Source organism: Cetorhinus maximus, chromosome 22 (genome assembly GCF_964194155.1).
Source record: "Cetorhinus maximus chromosome 22, sCetMax3.hap1.1, whole genome shotgun sequence".
Classification (NCBI taxonomy): Eukaryota; Metazoa; Chordata; class Chondrichthyes; order Lamniformes; family Cetorhinidae; genus Cetorhinus; species Cetorhinus maximus.
Window position 1 is genome coordinate 20,246,158 of NC_135900.1, and position 16,912 is coordinate 20,263,069.

The 16,912-nt window shown below is 41.4% G+C and overlaps 1 protein-coding gene across 2 annotated transcripts in view; it reads right to left on the bottom strand.

The window, feature by feature from the left end:
- Window positions 1-334: 334 nt before the first annotated feature.
- The window catches only part of zfc3h1 (zinc finger C3H1-type containing), a 73,021-nt gene continuing 56,443 nt past the window's right edge, over window positions 335-16,912 (bottom strand). For both annotated transcript variants that reach the window (XM_078567916.1, XM_078567917.1), the window contains exons 24-35: window positions 15,185-15,425; window positions 14,991-15,096; window positions 14,584-14,782; window positions 13,439-13,533; window positions 11,613-11,723; window positions 11,247-11,351; window positions 10,946-11,111; window positions 3,019-3,119; window positions 2,749-2,850; window positions 2,200-2,242; window positions 1,539-1,601; window positions 335-1,314 (exon numbers count right to left, since the gene is read on the bottom strand). In XM_078567916.1, the coding sequence (XP_078424042.1) occupies window positions 1,183-1,314; window positions 1,539-1,601; window positions 2,200-2,242; window positions 2,749-2,850; window positions 3,019-3,119; window positions 10,946-11,111; window positions 11,247-11,351; window positions 11,613-11,723; window positions 13,439-13,533; window positions 14,584-14,782; window positions 14,991-15,096; window positions 15,185-15,425 (1,464 nt within the window). In that variant the 3' untranslated portion in view covers window positions 335-1,182. The remainder of the gene's footprint in view (window positions 1,315-1,538; window positions 1,602-2,199; window positions 2,243-2,748; window positions 2,851-3,018; window positions 3,120-10,945; window positions 11,112-11,246; window positions 11,352-11,612; window positions 11,724-13,438; window positions 13,534-14,583; window positions 14,783-14,990; window positions 15,097-15,184; window positions 15,426-16,912) is intronic.

The following is a 16,912-nucleotide window of genomic DNA, read 5'->3' on the forward strand; positions in this document are numbered from 1 at the left end:
TGCTAACCTTTATGCTTCAATCACAAGGAAATCATATTAACTATTCACTTAGTTCATTGTTGTTGTTGTTGGGAATTTGCTGGGTGAAAATCGGCTATGTTTGCCTACCTAAGGTTCTACATTTTATAAATAACTCATTGGCTCTGGGAGTGCTTGAGATATGCCTTCTGTATGTGAAATGCTTTATCTAATCACATTTTCATTAATTTGCAATAAAATCTGTATCAATGCACATTTTCTGCACCACTTCTGATTTCAACAATGTATGTGTAACTGCCACTACCAGACGACTTTGTCTACTAATTAATGTGAAAATACTAAAAAAAAGACACAATTTTCTTTGATAAAGCATGTATTGAAAATAATCAAATATAAACACATTGTATAAGAATACTTACAAAGTATTTAGTACAAAAGTTTATTTGTCAAATACTTGTCACTCTTCAAGTTTTGTTTAAACCATAAAATAAATAAATTCTCACAAAACAAGATTGCACATAAATTTTGACCAGCCTCAAGAACTGATGCACTGGCATGCATAAATTTTAGTGTTCCAACTTTTCCACTGCAGTAGATTTTGTCTTCAAGTATGTTAATACATAAAACAAAGAGTCCCTGCAGCAGCAAGTCCACCACACTGAACATAAGAAAGGGTATTATGCAACCCCTCCTGGAATCTTCACCTGGTAAGCAGTCACTTTGGACTCTCTACCATGGCAATAACACTTTTTCTTTGAAACCTGCTGCTTTTGAACCTGTAATAAAAAATCTCAACAGAAGTTTAACAAGGGAGGGGGGAAAAAAAAACAAAAAATTGAAACTGCCTTATTCATGTGCATAGAACTGCACTAATTTTAGCCAATTTTACATGCATCAGTTTGCATAAAGACTAAAGACACACGACATTTAAAAAAGAAAAAGGATTCATCATTCTGAGGTACCATACTTACGGACGTGATGTTACGAGAATCTGACAGGGCCCAGAGGCCAAGTAGGAGTTCATTGATCTTGTTTTGGGTCACTGGTTCGTAAGCTCTGAGATTTTTGACCACGTAGCGAAGAAAGCCGGTGCGGGGGCATGTGCATCTCCACTGATTACTGTCTGCATTTGCAGACAACAGCTACAGACCAGCCAAGTCTTGAACGTAGGGGGGATGAGGAAAGATTTTTTACGCTCTGTAATCACTGCCCTCTGTTCTGGGAAGGGCTTAAATTTAAGAGCTCATCTAAGCTGACGCCAATCTCCTGGCACCTGGTTACTAGTTTTCTGAGATTATCAGTTTTACCTCCTTCTGAAGCTTCAAACAAGAGTTGCTGAAAGAGACAGGGGAAGCATTTGAGTAAGGCCCAGCTACCAATTAAATATTACCTTGTCACTGGAAATGGTTGCTTTTAAAACAATGATCTGTATTATCTCTTTTGCAAACTAGATCAACAGAACTCAAAATACTGCTTCTCAAACACCTAAAAATCATTGCTGTACAAAATCTAAAATATAGAAAATCAAAATCAAAAGAAAACGTAATGGGAAACTTTACATCTTTCCAGAGCGTTGCACAAAGGGGTAACTTCTGAAGAGCTCGTTGGTAAAGCTGGCGAACCTGAAAAATAGCAAATAGCAAGTGGGAGCACTTGTGTGGACCACAAATTCATGGGAAACAAGAGTACAGAACTGCTACAACAGCTGCAATTATTAATTCAGAGGAGATTCATGGAGACAATGCATTTTCAGTGGATCAGGGAGCAAAGCTATCATTCAAAACAAGAAAAATAACTAAATGTATACAGTACTGCATCCAAAGGCATAAGGACATGGGAAGGGGGCAGGAAAGTGAGGTTGAAGCCCAAGATCAGCCATGATTGTATTGAACGGCAGAGCAGGTTCAGCGGGCCGAATGGTCTATTCCTGCTCCTATCTCTCGTGTCCTTGCAGCAAAGAGCTATAGTGAGTAGCATTACTATCATTTGACCAAAATCATGCCGAACTGTTTGAAAATAAAAAATCTAAATTTTTGAACAAGCAGTCAGATGGGATTGGCTGGAATGTAGTCTGTTAAAGAAAAGCAGAATTACTATAATTTGATGAAGTTCAGCACAACTAAACATGAAATGGATATTTTTTGCGAATATCCTCAAAAGTAGAACATTAGAATATATTCCTACATAAGAGCACAATACATTTGAAACACATGCACTTACCTCATTTTGGTGGTCCTTTAACATGCTTTCAACAGCTATAGCTCTGATGTGAAGAGAAACAAAGAAAAGGTTAGTAACATTTTAAGGCTCATGGTTGCTATGTTAATAAAAAGTTAGAAAGCACCAAAATATATTAATGTACATAGAGTATTCTAAGGTTTACTTTAAGTGCAACTGTCGTAACAACATAGAGGGTACTTCACACCTTAGCCATGCTATCTATACCTGACCTGGGAATATTCAAAAACAAACAATTGCCCAGCTAATAACCCTCACACTAAACAAAAAGTTGACTGAAAAATGTTTAGTTGATCTCTGGGTGACCCAAAGCGAAACTTCAGGCTTTTTGATTGTTTGACAATTGCATAAAATCTTACAGCAAGTAAATGCCAAATTCTTAACCAACAGACTTAAAGCAACTATCTCAAATCCAGTTTCAAATTCAAGTCCAGAAAATAATAAGCTAATACAAATTAAAATAGATTTTAGCAGCTAAGAATCAAATTTCATGAATTAGCAATAAAATATCATGAATAAAAACACTATTACATTTTCCAAATTGGCAAACAGATTGGCAGAGAATGTGTAAACATATTCAACTGTAGTTTGAGGTGCTGGATATTACCCTCCTTCCACTCCTGCTCCAGTATTCTGCAGGACGAAAAAAAACAAGCATGCTGAAACCAACACATTCATTATTCATTCACTTAGCAATTCTTAGCAAACTGCACATCAACACAAATTAATATAACTATTACACAACACAAGACATTTTCATCTGAGGAAAAACGAAACAATTCAAATTTCATGCATATTTACCTCAGTGCTAGTCCAACATTAGTTGGCATGATGGAAGGGAATCTCTCCAAGGCTTTGCAGTGCTGGGATTGAGGGAGGCAACTTAGATAAAAGGAAACCACCTACAAAATAGTTAAATTCAGTTAATCTTCAAGTTAAATAATTCTTCCAAAGAAATCACCATGCTAAAGATGCTTAAAACTTTAACCACAGTCAAATAAGCATTAGGATAAATATATGGTAAACACTCCAAAACCCTACATGTTAAATGTCAAATGAAAATGTAAAATTTCACAACATGGAAAAACTTCCTGCCATTTTTGTCCTTTTCCAGACTCTAAAAGTATATCAAAGGGTGGAATCTTCCATGCCCGCTGGTGTCGGGCGTGATCGGTGGAGCGAATGGACAATATGGCACGATCGGTTTTATGATGGCGGGAAACCAATTCACAATAGTCTGCTCAGGCCGCCAACAGCGGGCCACGTCTCCCGCCATCGGACGTCGGGAACCTCATTGTAATGCATCAGCACATCATTATCAGGCCAGCCCACGGGAATCTCTCCAAGCTAACAGGGTAGCCATGCAGTGCACTAATCTCTGGCCATCCAAGTGGTGGGAAGCGTTAAGGGGCCATCACACCTAACCAGGACAGGTTCCTAGTACAGCCATGCTAACCACGCATCTCTCTCTTCCATCCTGCAGGAGTACATCAGCAGGATCATGAAAACAAAAAGCCAAAAGCTACTGCGGATGCTGGAAATCCAAAACAAAAACAGAATTACCTGGAAAAACTCAGCAGGTCTGGCAGCATCGGCGGAGAAGAAATCAGTTAACGTTTCGAGCCTTCATGGCCCTTCGGCAGAACTGAAGCATAGTTAGGACTATCCTAACTACGCTTCAGTTCTGCCGAAGGGCCATGAAGGCTCGAAACGTTAACTGATTTCTTCACCGCCGATGCCGCCAGACCTGCTGAGTTTTTCCAGGTAATTCTGTTTGAGCAGGATCATGAAGCCTGGTGAACTAGCTGTATACCTGATGGCCTACAGAGAACAATTATGACAAGGGAGAGCACGACTGAGGCTCCTGGCTGCGCAGAGGCAGGAACAGCAATCTCAAGGAGGAGCGGCTGGGGCTCCCACATATGCCACTCAAGAGCCACAGCAAGCCATCGCAGGCCGACGCCTAGCAACACCTAGAGTCTATACAAGCTGCTATTCATTCCTAAAGATGACTGAGAACCAGTGTCGCCAAAGAGCGTGCATGTCCAGGGAACTGGTTGGTCACATCTGCCAGCAACTGCAGCATTTGATGCCACAGGGACATGAAGGGCATCCACTGCCAGTGGCCGTGAAAGTGACCACAGTGCTCAATTTCTATGCTACTGGCTCCTTTCAAGGCTCCATAGGTGAACTCTATGGGACCTCAAAAACCTCCACTCACAAATGCATCCATGTCAAAGATGCCGTCTTTGCATGGGCACACAACTTAGTGCATTTTGCCCGGGACCAGGACAACCAGGATGCAAGAGCAATTGGATTCGCCCAGATCTCGGGTTTCCTACAGGTGCAAAATGCATTCAACTGCACTCACGTGGCACTCAAATGTCTGTCACAACATACGGTAAGCTACATCAACCGCAAGGAGCTCCATTTGCTGAATGCGCAGCTGGTGTGCAGCCACCAGAAACACATCCTGCAGGTATGCACACGGTTTCCAGGGAATGTGCACGGTGCCTACATCCTCAGTTGGTCACAGATCCCTAAAGTCTTCCAGGGTCAACAGAACCAGCAGGGGTGGCTCCTCAGGGACAAGGGCTAAACGCAGAGGCCGTAGCTGATGACACCCAAGCGGCGGCCTCAGACTGCAGCAGAGCGACGGTATAACGAAGCTCATGCTTCAACTTGCAACTTGGAGCAGACCATTGGGACGCTGAAGATGAGGTTCCGGTGCCTGGACCAATTTGGTGAAGACCTGCAATACAGACCACAGAGTGTGTTGTTTGCTGCGCCCTTTATAACTTGATGCTCCAATGGGGAGAGGACCTGGCTGAGGAGGAGATGGAGGAGCCGCATGTCTCCTCCAATGAGGACGACGCCGATGGGGATGAGGGCGAGGAGGTCCTTGGAGGCAACAATGACAGGGATGAGGCCCTCGCGCTGGCTAGGCAAGGCAGGCACACTCGGGAGGCCCTAGATCTAGCTGCTAGATTTGTGGAGGATGATGACGACATGCAGTGAGGTGACCCCACAGATCCTCATCGCATCTGTGAACGTTTAACTCCAGTCTAGCTTATGGCAGTGCAAATACCCTCTGAGAATGCTCCTGTCGTGGAGACAGAGTGAAAGCCCTAATAGTCGCTCGATTTCAGGAAGATGATAACGACATGCAGTGAGGACACTCCATAAATCTTCTCTCAGTTTGAGAATGTCTGATTCCTGTCTGGCTGAGGGCAGATCGCTTGCACTCTGTGATCAGGGTCATATCATAAAGACGCAGCCATGAAACCTTCGAAGCATCTGATCTTTTGTCCACCTTCAGCACCTGAGCATTGCATCAGTGATCACAGATGAAGAGATGGGAGCCAGCCCCTCCTTAAAGGTGCTGAGAGCACAGAGAATGAGAACGCTTTGTGGTGCCTGCCCACTACATTCTGTCAGTAATGACAAGCAACACTGAGAATCAGGCATCAGTAATGTTTCCAGGGAGTGTAAGGTTGGACCATCACTTTGGTCTGAAGGCTGCACAAAGCACAGGGAACAGGCCCTGGAATGAGACACTTGCCTTTCTCTTGTGCAGAAGGGTTTCACATCTGAGTGACAAGAACACTGCTCAGCAGAACAAGGAGCCATAGACGGAGACATTCTTGGGAGTTTATTGACAATAGTGAACTGTATGTACAAGTGATTAACACCCGTGCCCAGGCTGTACAACTAATTCTGCTTAACTTTCCTAACCCAGCCACTACATCTTGGTGCTCCCCGCACATCCACAGCAGAGTTAGAGGCAGCCTGCTGAATGCAGCACCCAGTCTGCTGAATGCAGCACCCAGTCTGTGATGACCTTGACGGGCAACCTCCTGAGGGCCGAAACCTGGAGAGCCCCAGCCTACTTTCGGGATCCTGCTGTGTGGCAGTGGCACCCTCCTCCGTCGATGGAACTGGAGCTGCTGAGGTCACAGGAAGAGGGGGGTCGGATGGGCCAGACGTTTTCTGGATCACCTGGATGGATGGGCCCGGAGTGTGCACCTGCTGATCCTCCTCCCTATGAGTGCCCAGGGGCCCCAGGCTGCCTCCTTGAGGAGCAGGGTAGCTGGAGTGAGACCGAGCAGCCCCCCGGCATCCCCCTCGCGTACACACTGTTGGAGGCCAACAATGGCATCAGCGAGTTGGGTCCGTGCAGCAGAGCAGGAGTGAAGTCCTGGGCCAAGGTCTCCATGGCAGCTGCCATCCTATCAGTGCGTTGGCATGCCGGCCCTATCACCTCAGAGTGAAGGTAGACAGACTCCTCCACTGGGCCTTGTAATCTGAAGAGTGCAGCGGACATCCCTTCCTGATGTTCCCAAGCTTGCCTTTGCAGCTCCAGTAATTGTGACATGACTGAGTCCAGAGGCTCATCATCTGACTCAGCAAAGTTCTGGCCTCCAGCAGTCCTCTGAGTGCCAGAAACCTGGCAAGTCCCTGCGGCCGCCTGTTGTGGATCGGATGGTGCAATGTGCTCACCAGATCGTGATCCCAGGGCTATTCTAAAGCTAGGTCCCACAAGGTGTGTCTCTCTGCGCTGGTGGAGGGTATGGGTGAGTGCTGTGACGGGACTTCAAGGAGGATGCCTCCAGGTTCCTCGAGTTTCTTCGGGGCTTGATTGGGACGCCCTGGGTCGTGGACTCCATCAGTTGTTTGGCAGATGTGACTGCGGAAACAAGGGTGGCGTAATTAGTGCATGGCAGTGGCCTGTGAAACAGGACTCATCAGTCACAGCATGGTTGTCTGATGGATGTTGCACCGCTAGATCCTCACTTGGTAGAGCACCGCCGACCTTACTGTCAGCACAGGGAAGGTCCAGATCCTTGCTGGCCAGCTGGATGGCTCTGTTTTCAAAGTCCGTGAGGGCCTTGATTTCGGGTATTCACCAACCGTGTGCAGCCTCTCCTTGTGTGCCAGCTTGCCCTGCATGAATAGAAATGGAGACCGTGCAAGCAGGACGCCTGCCAGGCCAGATGATAATTATGCCTGGCCTGTGGGGGGTAGCGAGTGGTCCCATGGATGGGATGAGGACAATGACGTGCAAGAGAGTGAATGGTGATGTCCCTTGAACCGGCAATGAGTGAGGGCCCTGCGGATGTGTGATGGGTTTGAGAGTGAGAGAATTGAGAGTGATGAGAAGAGTGACTTATCCTGGTGGAACGGGGGAGGCTTACATCCTCTTGCAGCACTGGGTAGCTGTCCTCTTTTGAAAGCCATTGGCACTGACCACCGCTGCCACTGCCTCCCAAACTGGGTTAGTGCTGTTATTGCCCATCCTGTGGCCAGAGTGGGGGTAAAGGACATCCCAGTGAGCATCCATGGCATCCAAAAGGTGCTCGAGGGACACGTTGCTGAACCTGGGGGCTGCAGTCTTCTTTAGTTTCAGGGTCATGTCTTCCATGCAGCAGTGGTGGTGTGGAAGCACTGAGATGTGCGCTTGCGGCGGGACTTTAAACATGGCACCTGGTGTGATGCAGCTGAAGGGTGGTGATGGGCGGGTGAATGAGAGCCCACCCGCCATGGAAACGGCGTGTTTCCAGGGAGTGCATAAATAATGTGGCGGGTTTGGGACAATACAGCGTGAAAACCCAACATCGCAGCCGGCAGGATGCTACTACACTTAATGCAAGCCTAGGACCATTCCGCGCAGAGTGAGTGTTAAGTACCCACAAACTAATAAGTGATATGTAAAGGGTTTTTTGTTAGTAAACCTTCATCTTAATAGCTAGAATTTTGGTAAAAATAAGGCTCATAATTAATGAATAAATGGGACAGAAACTTCCAACCAGACACGGGCAATTAAATATGGAAATCAGGAAGAGCTGACCGAGTTAACCAGCTCTTACGTAACTCGCACTATACCAGTACAAAGATCAAGAGACTCAGCATCCAAATACATGTAATGACCTTAAATTGCTGTAATTGCTTGATACACATTAAACTTGCCAGAAGAGAGTTATGGTTTGTTCAAGTGCAAATTACTAGAAGTTTACCAGAAAATTAGTGCGCTGTGCTCAGTTTCTACCAAGACTCAGTTGGCCACAATATGAAAAGCATCCTCAGCATGGCCCTATCCAGCCAGCGTGAGCACTGAAAGTGATGTTTGCTAGTGATTTCCATGGACACACATGTATTGGTGTCTTTTAGAAAAGGGCTTGCCTTGGGTGACAACACCTGCTACCAAACATTGAGAAAAGGGAACAGGTGCACATTGTGTAGATGTGAACTCCGAACCTGGCACTTCAATTTTCCAAGAGCAGGATCCATACTTTTGCCTTTGTTACTTCTTCCTTTTCCAATTTTATCACTTTCCCATCCTCGACTGAAGTATAGTGTGTACTGAATTTCAGTGGTGCTGTCCTTTGGATGAGATATTAAATTGAAATCCTACCTGGTGGGTTAACAATCTGATTATTTAGAGTGTGCAAGGATTTCTCAAATCTCAGTACTATTCAAGAAAGTGTAGGGAGCTCTCCTAGTCTCCTGACTAATATTCTTCATCAACTAAAATCAACGAGAACACATCAAGTCATTGTTTGTGGGAGCTTTTTAAAGTGCAAAATAGCTGCAACGTTCACGCACATAAAGATTACTGCAGAATGCAATTCTCCCCATGTTAAGCTTTTGAGTTGCGCTCTTTCCCTTCTGAAGATACTGATTTAGAGGTTACAGTCACTAATGTAGCTGCCTCCACCCCTACCACCATTCTGATGCCCAAGCCATATTTCATGTTCGCCCTAGACAACGAGTACTGGCTGACTACTCTACCTTGGGTATACCAGCTGAGCTCAATACTGTCCTCACTAAGTCCATATGCACTTTTAACAAGAGTTTCTGCATAGCTACAAGCAAGGTGCCAGAGCTCCACAATTATGTGCCTATGTGGTTTCCCACAGAATTTCTCTCCAATAGCTCCTTCTCTTACCCCCACCACCACTGCAATTATATTAGAATAAACATCTGGTGTTCCAAACTGACACCAACATCCCAATTCACACTGATCATAGCTTGCTATTTTTCATACATTTTGATCTTAAACGATTTCACCACTGCATGCCGAGTAGGCAACACCATTACTCAAGCTTCTTAACAGCTAGTTTGGCAGAATTTGAATCAAGCTGTATTCTAAATGCTTGTTAATAGTGTCGTTATTTGCAAATTGCATCTCGTGCGGTGAACATAGATCAGACATTAGGATTTCCCATTTAAAATATCTGATTTGGTTAATGTAATGGTTAATTGAGAACACACTGCTGAATGTAGTGCCAGCTAGTTAGTTCCGTTGTCTGAGTACGATGATACTTTATACTCGGAATTGGCGGTGTAAAATTTAAAAGGGAAAATTCAATTTGAAGTGCACTTCTAATGTTTTGACTTTGCTTACTGCACAGGAGATCCTGCTGTATATTTCAACACTTGAAAATAAAAAAATAGTTCAGCTAGTTAATATTTAACAAATATCTGTCTCAGATTGAGGAAAGTGAAATCAACTGAGGAGGCTTGACAACGGGAAAGGGATGAGGAACGGGGGTGTGAGGAACCAGCAGTGACCGCTGGATGAATGATTTCAACTATGAGATAGCAGTGCATGAACTTGTACTTGCTAAAACAGGAGGCAGAGTAAAAGAGTTTAAAAAAATACTCAATAAACAAGAGAAGCTATAGATTGCCTTTGCTGTTCATGTTGATCTGTAGTGTTACATAGTTTTGGCACAGGAGGAAGAAGAGTTTGCTGTAGTCTAGCCAGTCCTGGTGATAAGATTACCAGACATCTGTGTGGCAGATGCGCTCAAGTCTCTGGAATATTTGCTATTTCTTGAAAACATCATAAAGATGTAGGCAGCTTGGAGCAGGCATATGATGTGGCTGCTACAAAAGTACTGAGACACCTTTATGGAGGGTGCAATAGTGGAGTTTCCGCTTGGCTCAGTTGGTAGCATTCCTGCAAGAGTCAGGAGGACTTGAGCATAAAATCTATGCCAACACTACTGCAGCAATATATTAATAAATGCCCCTCTTTTTTTTCCCCATCAACTTTCTTCCCACCAGGATTGAAACTTTCCAGATTTGTGTTTCCAGAGTACCTGTCACCAACTGTGACATATATGCAAGTGGCCATTTTTCATGTGAATCTATACAGCAAGTGTTAGGACATAACCAATTCTGGGAGCATCATAAAGGCAAAAAAAATGGAGATAATGGAAATTGGAAATAAGAACAGAAAATGTTGGAAAAATTCAGCCGGCCTGACAGTATCTGTGGAGAGAGAAACAGAGTTAACGTTTCAAGTCCTTATGACTGAAGAATCATATGTTAATTCTGTTCCTCTCCACAGATGCTGCCAGCCCTGCTGAGTTTTTTCAGCATTTTCTGTTTTTATTATCTGGGAGCATCATAGTTGAGTTTGAGCCTAGCCCAAACACATACAAACTTCGAGTAGAGATAGTTGGATAACATTTTGTAACCTAAACCTTGATTTCCCTCTCCCCTACCACCACTCTGGCAAAGATCAGCCAATTCAGAACAAGTAGGAGATCAAACCTGCAACAATCCCATGGCTCTATTTAACGCTGCCATACCCAACTGAGCCAACAGGAAAACACAAAATCATTCTAATAAAATAGAGCTCTTGGTTGGACCGGCAGGCCTTCACACAGCTTTCATATGCAACTATAGCTATGGGAAACTAGAAACAAAGTCTTATTACCTGATTATGAAACTCATAGTTGCTCCAATAATTGGCAGAGCTGAATGGTATAGGCATTCTTGTGGGGACAGTAACCAAACATCTATGCACCAGGTCCGTAAACAATTTAAAGTCTCTGATCTTGTTCTTGGTTCCAACAAGCTGGCTACTGGTAAAAACAAGATAACTGCAGAGAAAACACCCATTTTTGTTATTATGTTGAACACAACAGTTGTTAATGAAGACATTAATTCCAGGGATAATCAGTTTCTATTAATCTGATTAGGAAGATGATTTTTTTTGTTTTGCATGTTCTACTTACTCCATCCAGATTTGCTGCACTACATCATTCTGCATAACTGTACCCAGGGCTGCTTCAAATGTGTCCACAGCTTCTCTCGTGCTTGCATTAATGGACTGCCACAAGCTATTACATTTATGAAGGTAAAACATGAAAAGAATTAAGGAAACTATTTAAGGTTCAACAGATCAACTCATTTAATAGTAATGTCTCTTTCTTTCACTAAAGTTCAAAGTATATGTCTACATTTTTCTTCATATTTCTTATCTTACATTTATTAGCTTTAGTGGTTTGAGACTTGTCAAAGACAGAAATTACTATCTGGTATATAGATTTATGAAGTTTAGTATTTTGCTCGAGAATAATCCCATCAGCAGGACTTCTTACCAAAAAACTAGCCATAGGTAAGGGATCTGTGTGTTCAGCAGTTCTCCATTCAATAGTTCCTTGCATGAAGGTGCTCTGAAGTCATAGGGCATGGGGTAATTCAGGAGCTGACTGATGAAAGAACAAAAACCTTCAAAAACTACACGTATTAAAAGCATCTCTTCCAACTATACAAGTCTAACCAACTAGAGTACAAGAGCAGCAAAATGAAAAACTTGGTAAAATAACTTGGAGATTGTTGTCTTATCACAGTGAGTCTTCCTATCAACAATATTTCCTCAGTTTTTAAGTTTTAAAAATAATCAGTGGCTGAATTTCTGAAGCAATAAAATTCACTATAGGTTCAATGCTAAGAAAAATGATTTGAACCACACCCAGTTCTCCAGGTCCTGAACCAAGGCAGACGAAAATATTTGGAAAAAAATTACTTTTGCTTCTAACAGGCATCATTCAAAGGTGCTTGCATCTCATCTGGCACATCTGAAATGGTACAGCTGCAATATCACTCAACATCTACCTCTCCGAGTATCAAGGGAACACTACTTTCTGTAAGCATTTCTCAGTCAGTTTAACATTTTTAACTTTAGATAGTCATAGTTTTCTTAACATACATTTGATCTATTTATAACTTTGTGCAGCATAAAAATATGCCTATTTAATAAGGTCTTGAAAATATTCAAAATGTTTTTTTTTACAAAAAGTTATTCTATGTTTTAAAAAAAATAAGATATACAGTGTTTGGATGGAAAATTACCAATAGACTCCCTACATACATCCTAAGTGGGCAAAGGTAATATTGACCCATTCCCTGGTGGCACCCTGTCCTGACTTCTGACATCATTAGCTACACAAAGGAACACAAATAATCTGAAGAGAAAAAACATGCACGCAAGTCAACATATCCAAAAAATTCAGAAATGGGAGAACCCCTGGGACCCCCATTTTGAAAATCTACATCTTAATGTCTATCAAGGAGTTAGATACAGAAACAGAATTCGAAGGTGCACTAGGGTCACATAACCGAATGGCAGGAAAGAATACAGCTCAAATTACATTTAAAGAACAAAGATCCTTCAATGACTTATGTGACAAATCTAAATAGATTAAATATAGGAGATGAGTAAGGTTAACTGACAGTACATCCTGAAGGATCTGCAGACAATATCTTGCCATTTGATACCAAGGACTTTTTGGGAGTAGAAAACTTAACTGAAATCTAAATTTTTTTAAAAATTAAACATTGAAGATTATCAGCATTACAAATAAGAGCTTCTATTCTACCGTCAAGAACGAAATGCCACCAAGAGGTAAAAGAACAGTGTATGCTTCCACGCCAAGGCACAAAATGGAAAAGATCACATTGCATGAAAAACTTGAAGGTCGTGTTTGTTCTCCCAACTTGGATAACATCATGAAATTTGTATAAATACATGAATGAATTCAGTTAACACATTCACCATCTATAATGGAAAAGTTAGCTGATGACATCAATAACAAATAATCTACTTTAACATGGCTGGTATCAATACCATATCAGCTTCTTTCAGCAAATTACTGCCTAGCTGTGGTCACTTGAAAAGGTCACATTCAATTGTTCATTGCTCTGCTTCTCAAACTCGAAATGAACTATTGTGTGAAAGGAGAGAGATTTTTGGAAGTATAGGTCACATTTAGAAGATAAGGGTTCCATAATTACTAGCAAATCTGGGTGAGACAGGCTAAGTTCCCTAAAAACAGAAGTTCAGGACAAGTATCTTACTAAATTAGCAACTTAAGAGTTTGTTCTTAAAACACACAGGGCTTTTAGCACTGGGGTCAAACCTTACCGTAAAGTATTTGTAGGGTGGCATTTAGGGGCTTCCCCTTCAAATAAGGAGTTGATAAATTCTTGAAATAGAACAGAAATGATGTCTCTGTTTTTCTGCAAGGAACGAACACCAAAATGACAATCAGCTTTTTATACACAAATTTGTATGTCACGTTTACCACATTTACAACAGTGTAACTATTCATAGCTCATTACAAAATACAGCTGACAATTGGTATTTGATTATTTATCTTACATCGTCAAACATCTTTCAATACATTAAAGATGAGAAAAGGCCACTGAAACTAACTCCTCCTACACCACAGCAAAAGTGCAAATGCTAGAAAAATGAAAGTAAAGCAGAAAATGCTGGAAATACATAGGTCAATCAGCATAAAGAGCAAAGGTAACGTTAACCTGTCATTTCTCCTGGATGTGCATTTCCAGCATTTATGTTTAGCTCTTGGGATGTAGGCAACACTAGCAAGGCAATATTCATCACCCTGAGAACTTAAACGTCAACACAATATGAACACTAGTGAACGAAATGGATATTTATGACAATCTGGCAGCTTTCATGGTCTTTGTCCACAAATCAGGTTTGTTGAATTGAACCGCCAGGGTGCTAATCCAGTAACCTAATCATTAGACTACTGTAACCCAAAAATCTTTTCATAAAATTTCAAGATTGTTTTACAGAATTGTTCAAAATTAGTAGTGCAAATAAATTTATTACAAAATAGCTTTTTAGGAACTGTGTATTTGAAGATAATTAACCAGGTTTGTTCAATTAATTTCTCAGTTAAATTATATTAACAAGGGAGTCAAGCGTTATGGGGGACAGGCAGGAAAGTGGAGTTGAGGCCACAATCAGATCAGCCAGGATTTTACTGAATGGTCTACTCCTGTTCCTATTTATGATCCTGAACGCTTAATTTATTTAGCAAATCAGTGAGCGAGTAAGAGGGGAATAAGTGGGGAATGGAGAACAGAATTATTTTTTTTCCTTCCAAGGTGACTAGCAAAATATGTGCATAAAATACTCCCAATAGCAAATAAAACATTGCTTGTTAAAAACCTACTGCAACTTATGGCATCTGTCAAGCTTGGAATGTATTCACGAACAATATGAGGAATGGAGTATCAAAAAATATAAATACACACCACTGAATTAAAGAATTTGAATGCATAATAGAATAATTGAGCATTATAGGGACTCCTTCTAAATGCACAAAGCCACACATCTGCAGCATCATCGGTCTGTTTTCTTTCCAAATAGAGGTCAGCTAGAGCTTCAATAAGTTGGTACACAGTTGGGCAGGACTGTAGCAGTGTCTTGCAAAGATTTTCAGCAGCTTCCCACCTGAAAAATATAATTCCAGTCAATTTACTAAAACTTACAAAAACACATTAAAATATGTTAATAAGCTCCAAACAACCAATTGTGATTTAAGATCCTCCAAACAGATAAAAAATTCCAAAGTTCAACATTAAGGCCACCAATCTGGGTGTTGAAAAAAATGCTCCATTTTTGCTTCAATGTTATTTAAGAAACGTTTAAGTAACCATACCTTCCCATTAGCTTCAATGCTAAAATCATATTTTTATAAACTGGGAGACAGGCTGTAATCCTCTCCTCCATTGAAGGGCAGTTTTCTGAACATGCTTGTACAGCATCTGAACAAATTTTGAAAAAAATTAATTAACTGAAATTTTGCCTTCCATTTGCATGTGTTAAATTGTAAGATACAAAACTTAACTTCACCTTCAAACAATGCAAGTAGCGTGTCAGGATGTGTCTTTATATCTTTTGAAGTTTGCCAAGGGATGAGAAATGGTTCCTTCTTTACAAGCTTGGATGGAATGGCTACAGCTGGATCGAAGAATTGGCAAGGGAGACTGTTGAATTCAATGAGGTGAATATAGACTAACCAAGCCAGGCAGCAGTCATTTGTATTTAAGTATCCTGCCACACTTTTCTTACCATCTGAACTCTTCAAGGCATTCTGTAAAACATACAGGTCAAAAATATGGATACAACTTCCTAATTTATACATTCAACTTGCATTAGGTATGACAAAACTCTGAAGGGAAACTACCAAGATCAAAAGCAAACATCAGCATAACTCAAAAGACCCTGACAAATATCAACTCAAGAAGTTTCATTATTACCATGAAAAATAAAAGGTGGCAAATAAGAACATCTTTATTCAGGTCAAATATTATAGTTTAACTATTGATAAAATTAATGCTGGTGACTTACAAAATTAGAGTCAACTTGTTAAGGTATCTCAAATTTATTTAGTAAAATATCTAGAAGAGAGACTCTTCAAAATGTTACTTTAGGAAGGGGAGTGTCATAACTGGGTGTGAACAGGCAGCAAGTCTGAACAGATTTGGATATCAGGTTAGAAGCAACAGCATCCAAATTTTCAGGCAAATCCTGCAAAAGAGAAGGCATAATAAATAATACAAAAAGCTGGAAAAACTCAGGTCAGGCAGCATTTGTGGAGGAAAACAATTAACATTTCAGGTGGATGACCTTTCATCAGGAATTCTGAAAGGTCATCCACCTGAAACATTAATTCTGCTTCTCTCCACAGACGCTGCCTGACCTGGTGAGTTTTTCCAGCTTTTTGTTATTTCCGATTTCCAGCATTTGCAGTATTTTGCTTTGGCATAACAAAATAAGCATCAAATAATGCTGCAAGGGATTACTGAATAAGATGATGAAATGGGGGGAAAAAACCAATGAAATATAAAGTCAGTAAATGAGAGCTGGCAAATCTTGGTTTAAAAATTATGCTTTGTATGGGAAAAAGCTGGAAGAGCTGGGGGCATGTTACATTCTGAAGGTATTTAAAACAGCAGCTCAAAAGGATAGGGACATCAAAAAAGCTAATGAAATGCTGAACTTTTATGGCAAGTAAAGAATATACAAAAGTCAATATGTGATGGTGAATTTATATGAAACCTTGGACAACTGCAGTAGTTTTGAGTTCCACACTAAGGTAGTACTGCAATAGAGAGGTAGAGCATGGATTCAATAGGAGACTGCCTGGGCGAGAAACTATAACACATGAAAACTGAGAAAACTAGGTCTGTTTTGAGTATAGGATGACTCGATAGAGATGCTTAGAATTATGGAAGGTCAGTAGATTAAAGCAGACTGCTTCGAGTAATTGATAGGGCTAGAATGAAGAGGCCAAACTGCAAGTTTAATCCAGACAGCTGTGAAACTCTGGAACGCACAACCAGAATTCGTGATCAAAAGTGATCGAAGCAGAAGCCATAGCAACATTTACGAATAGTTAAGATAGGTGGCTGGTTTAAAAAAAAGTAATATAGGAACAAGGCAGGCATAAAGGTCTAGGGCTACTGCTCATGGAGAATAAAAGTCCACACAGACTATTTCCATGTTCACTGTAACTCCTGCAGCCAACTGGCACCCAGATCAGTTGTGTATGCGTCCGTACTCCAGACACTAGTGCAT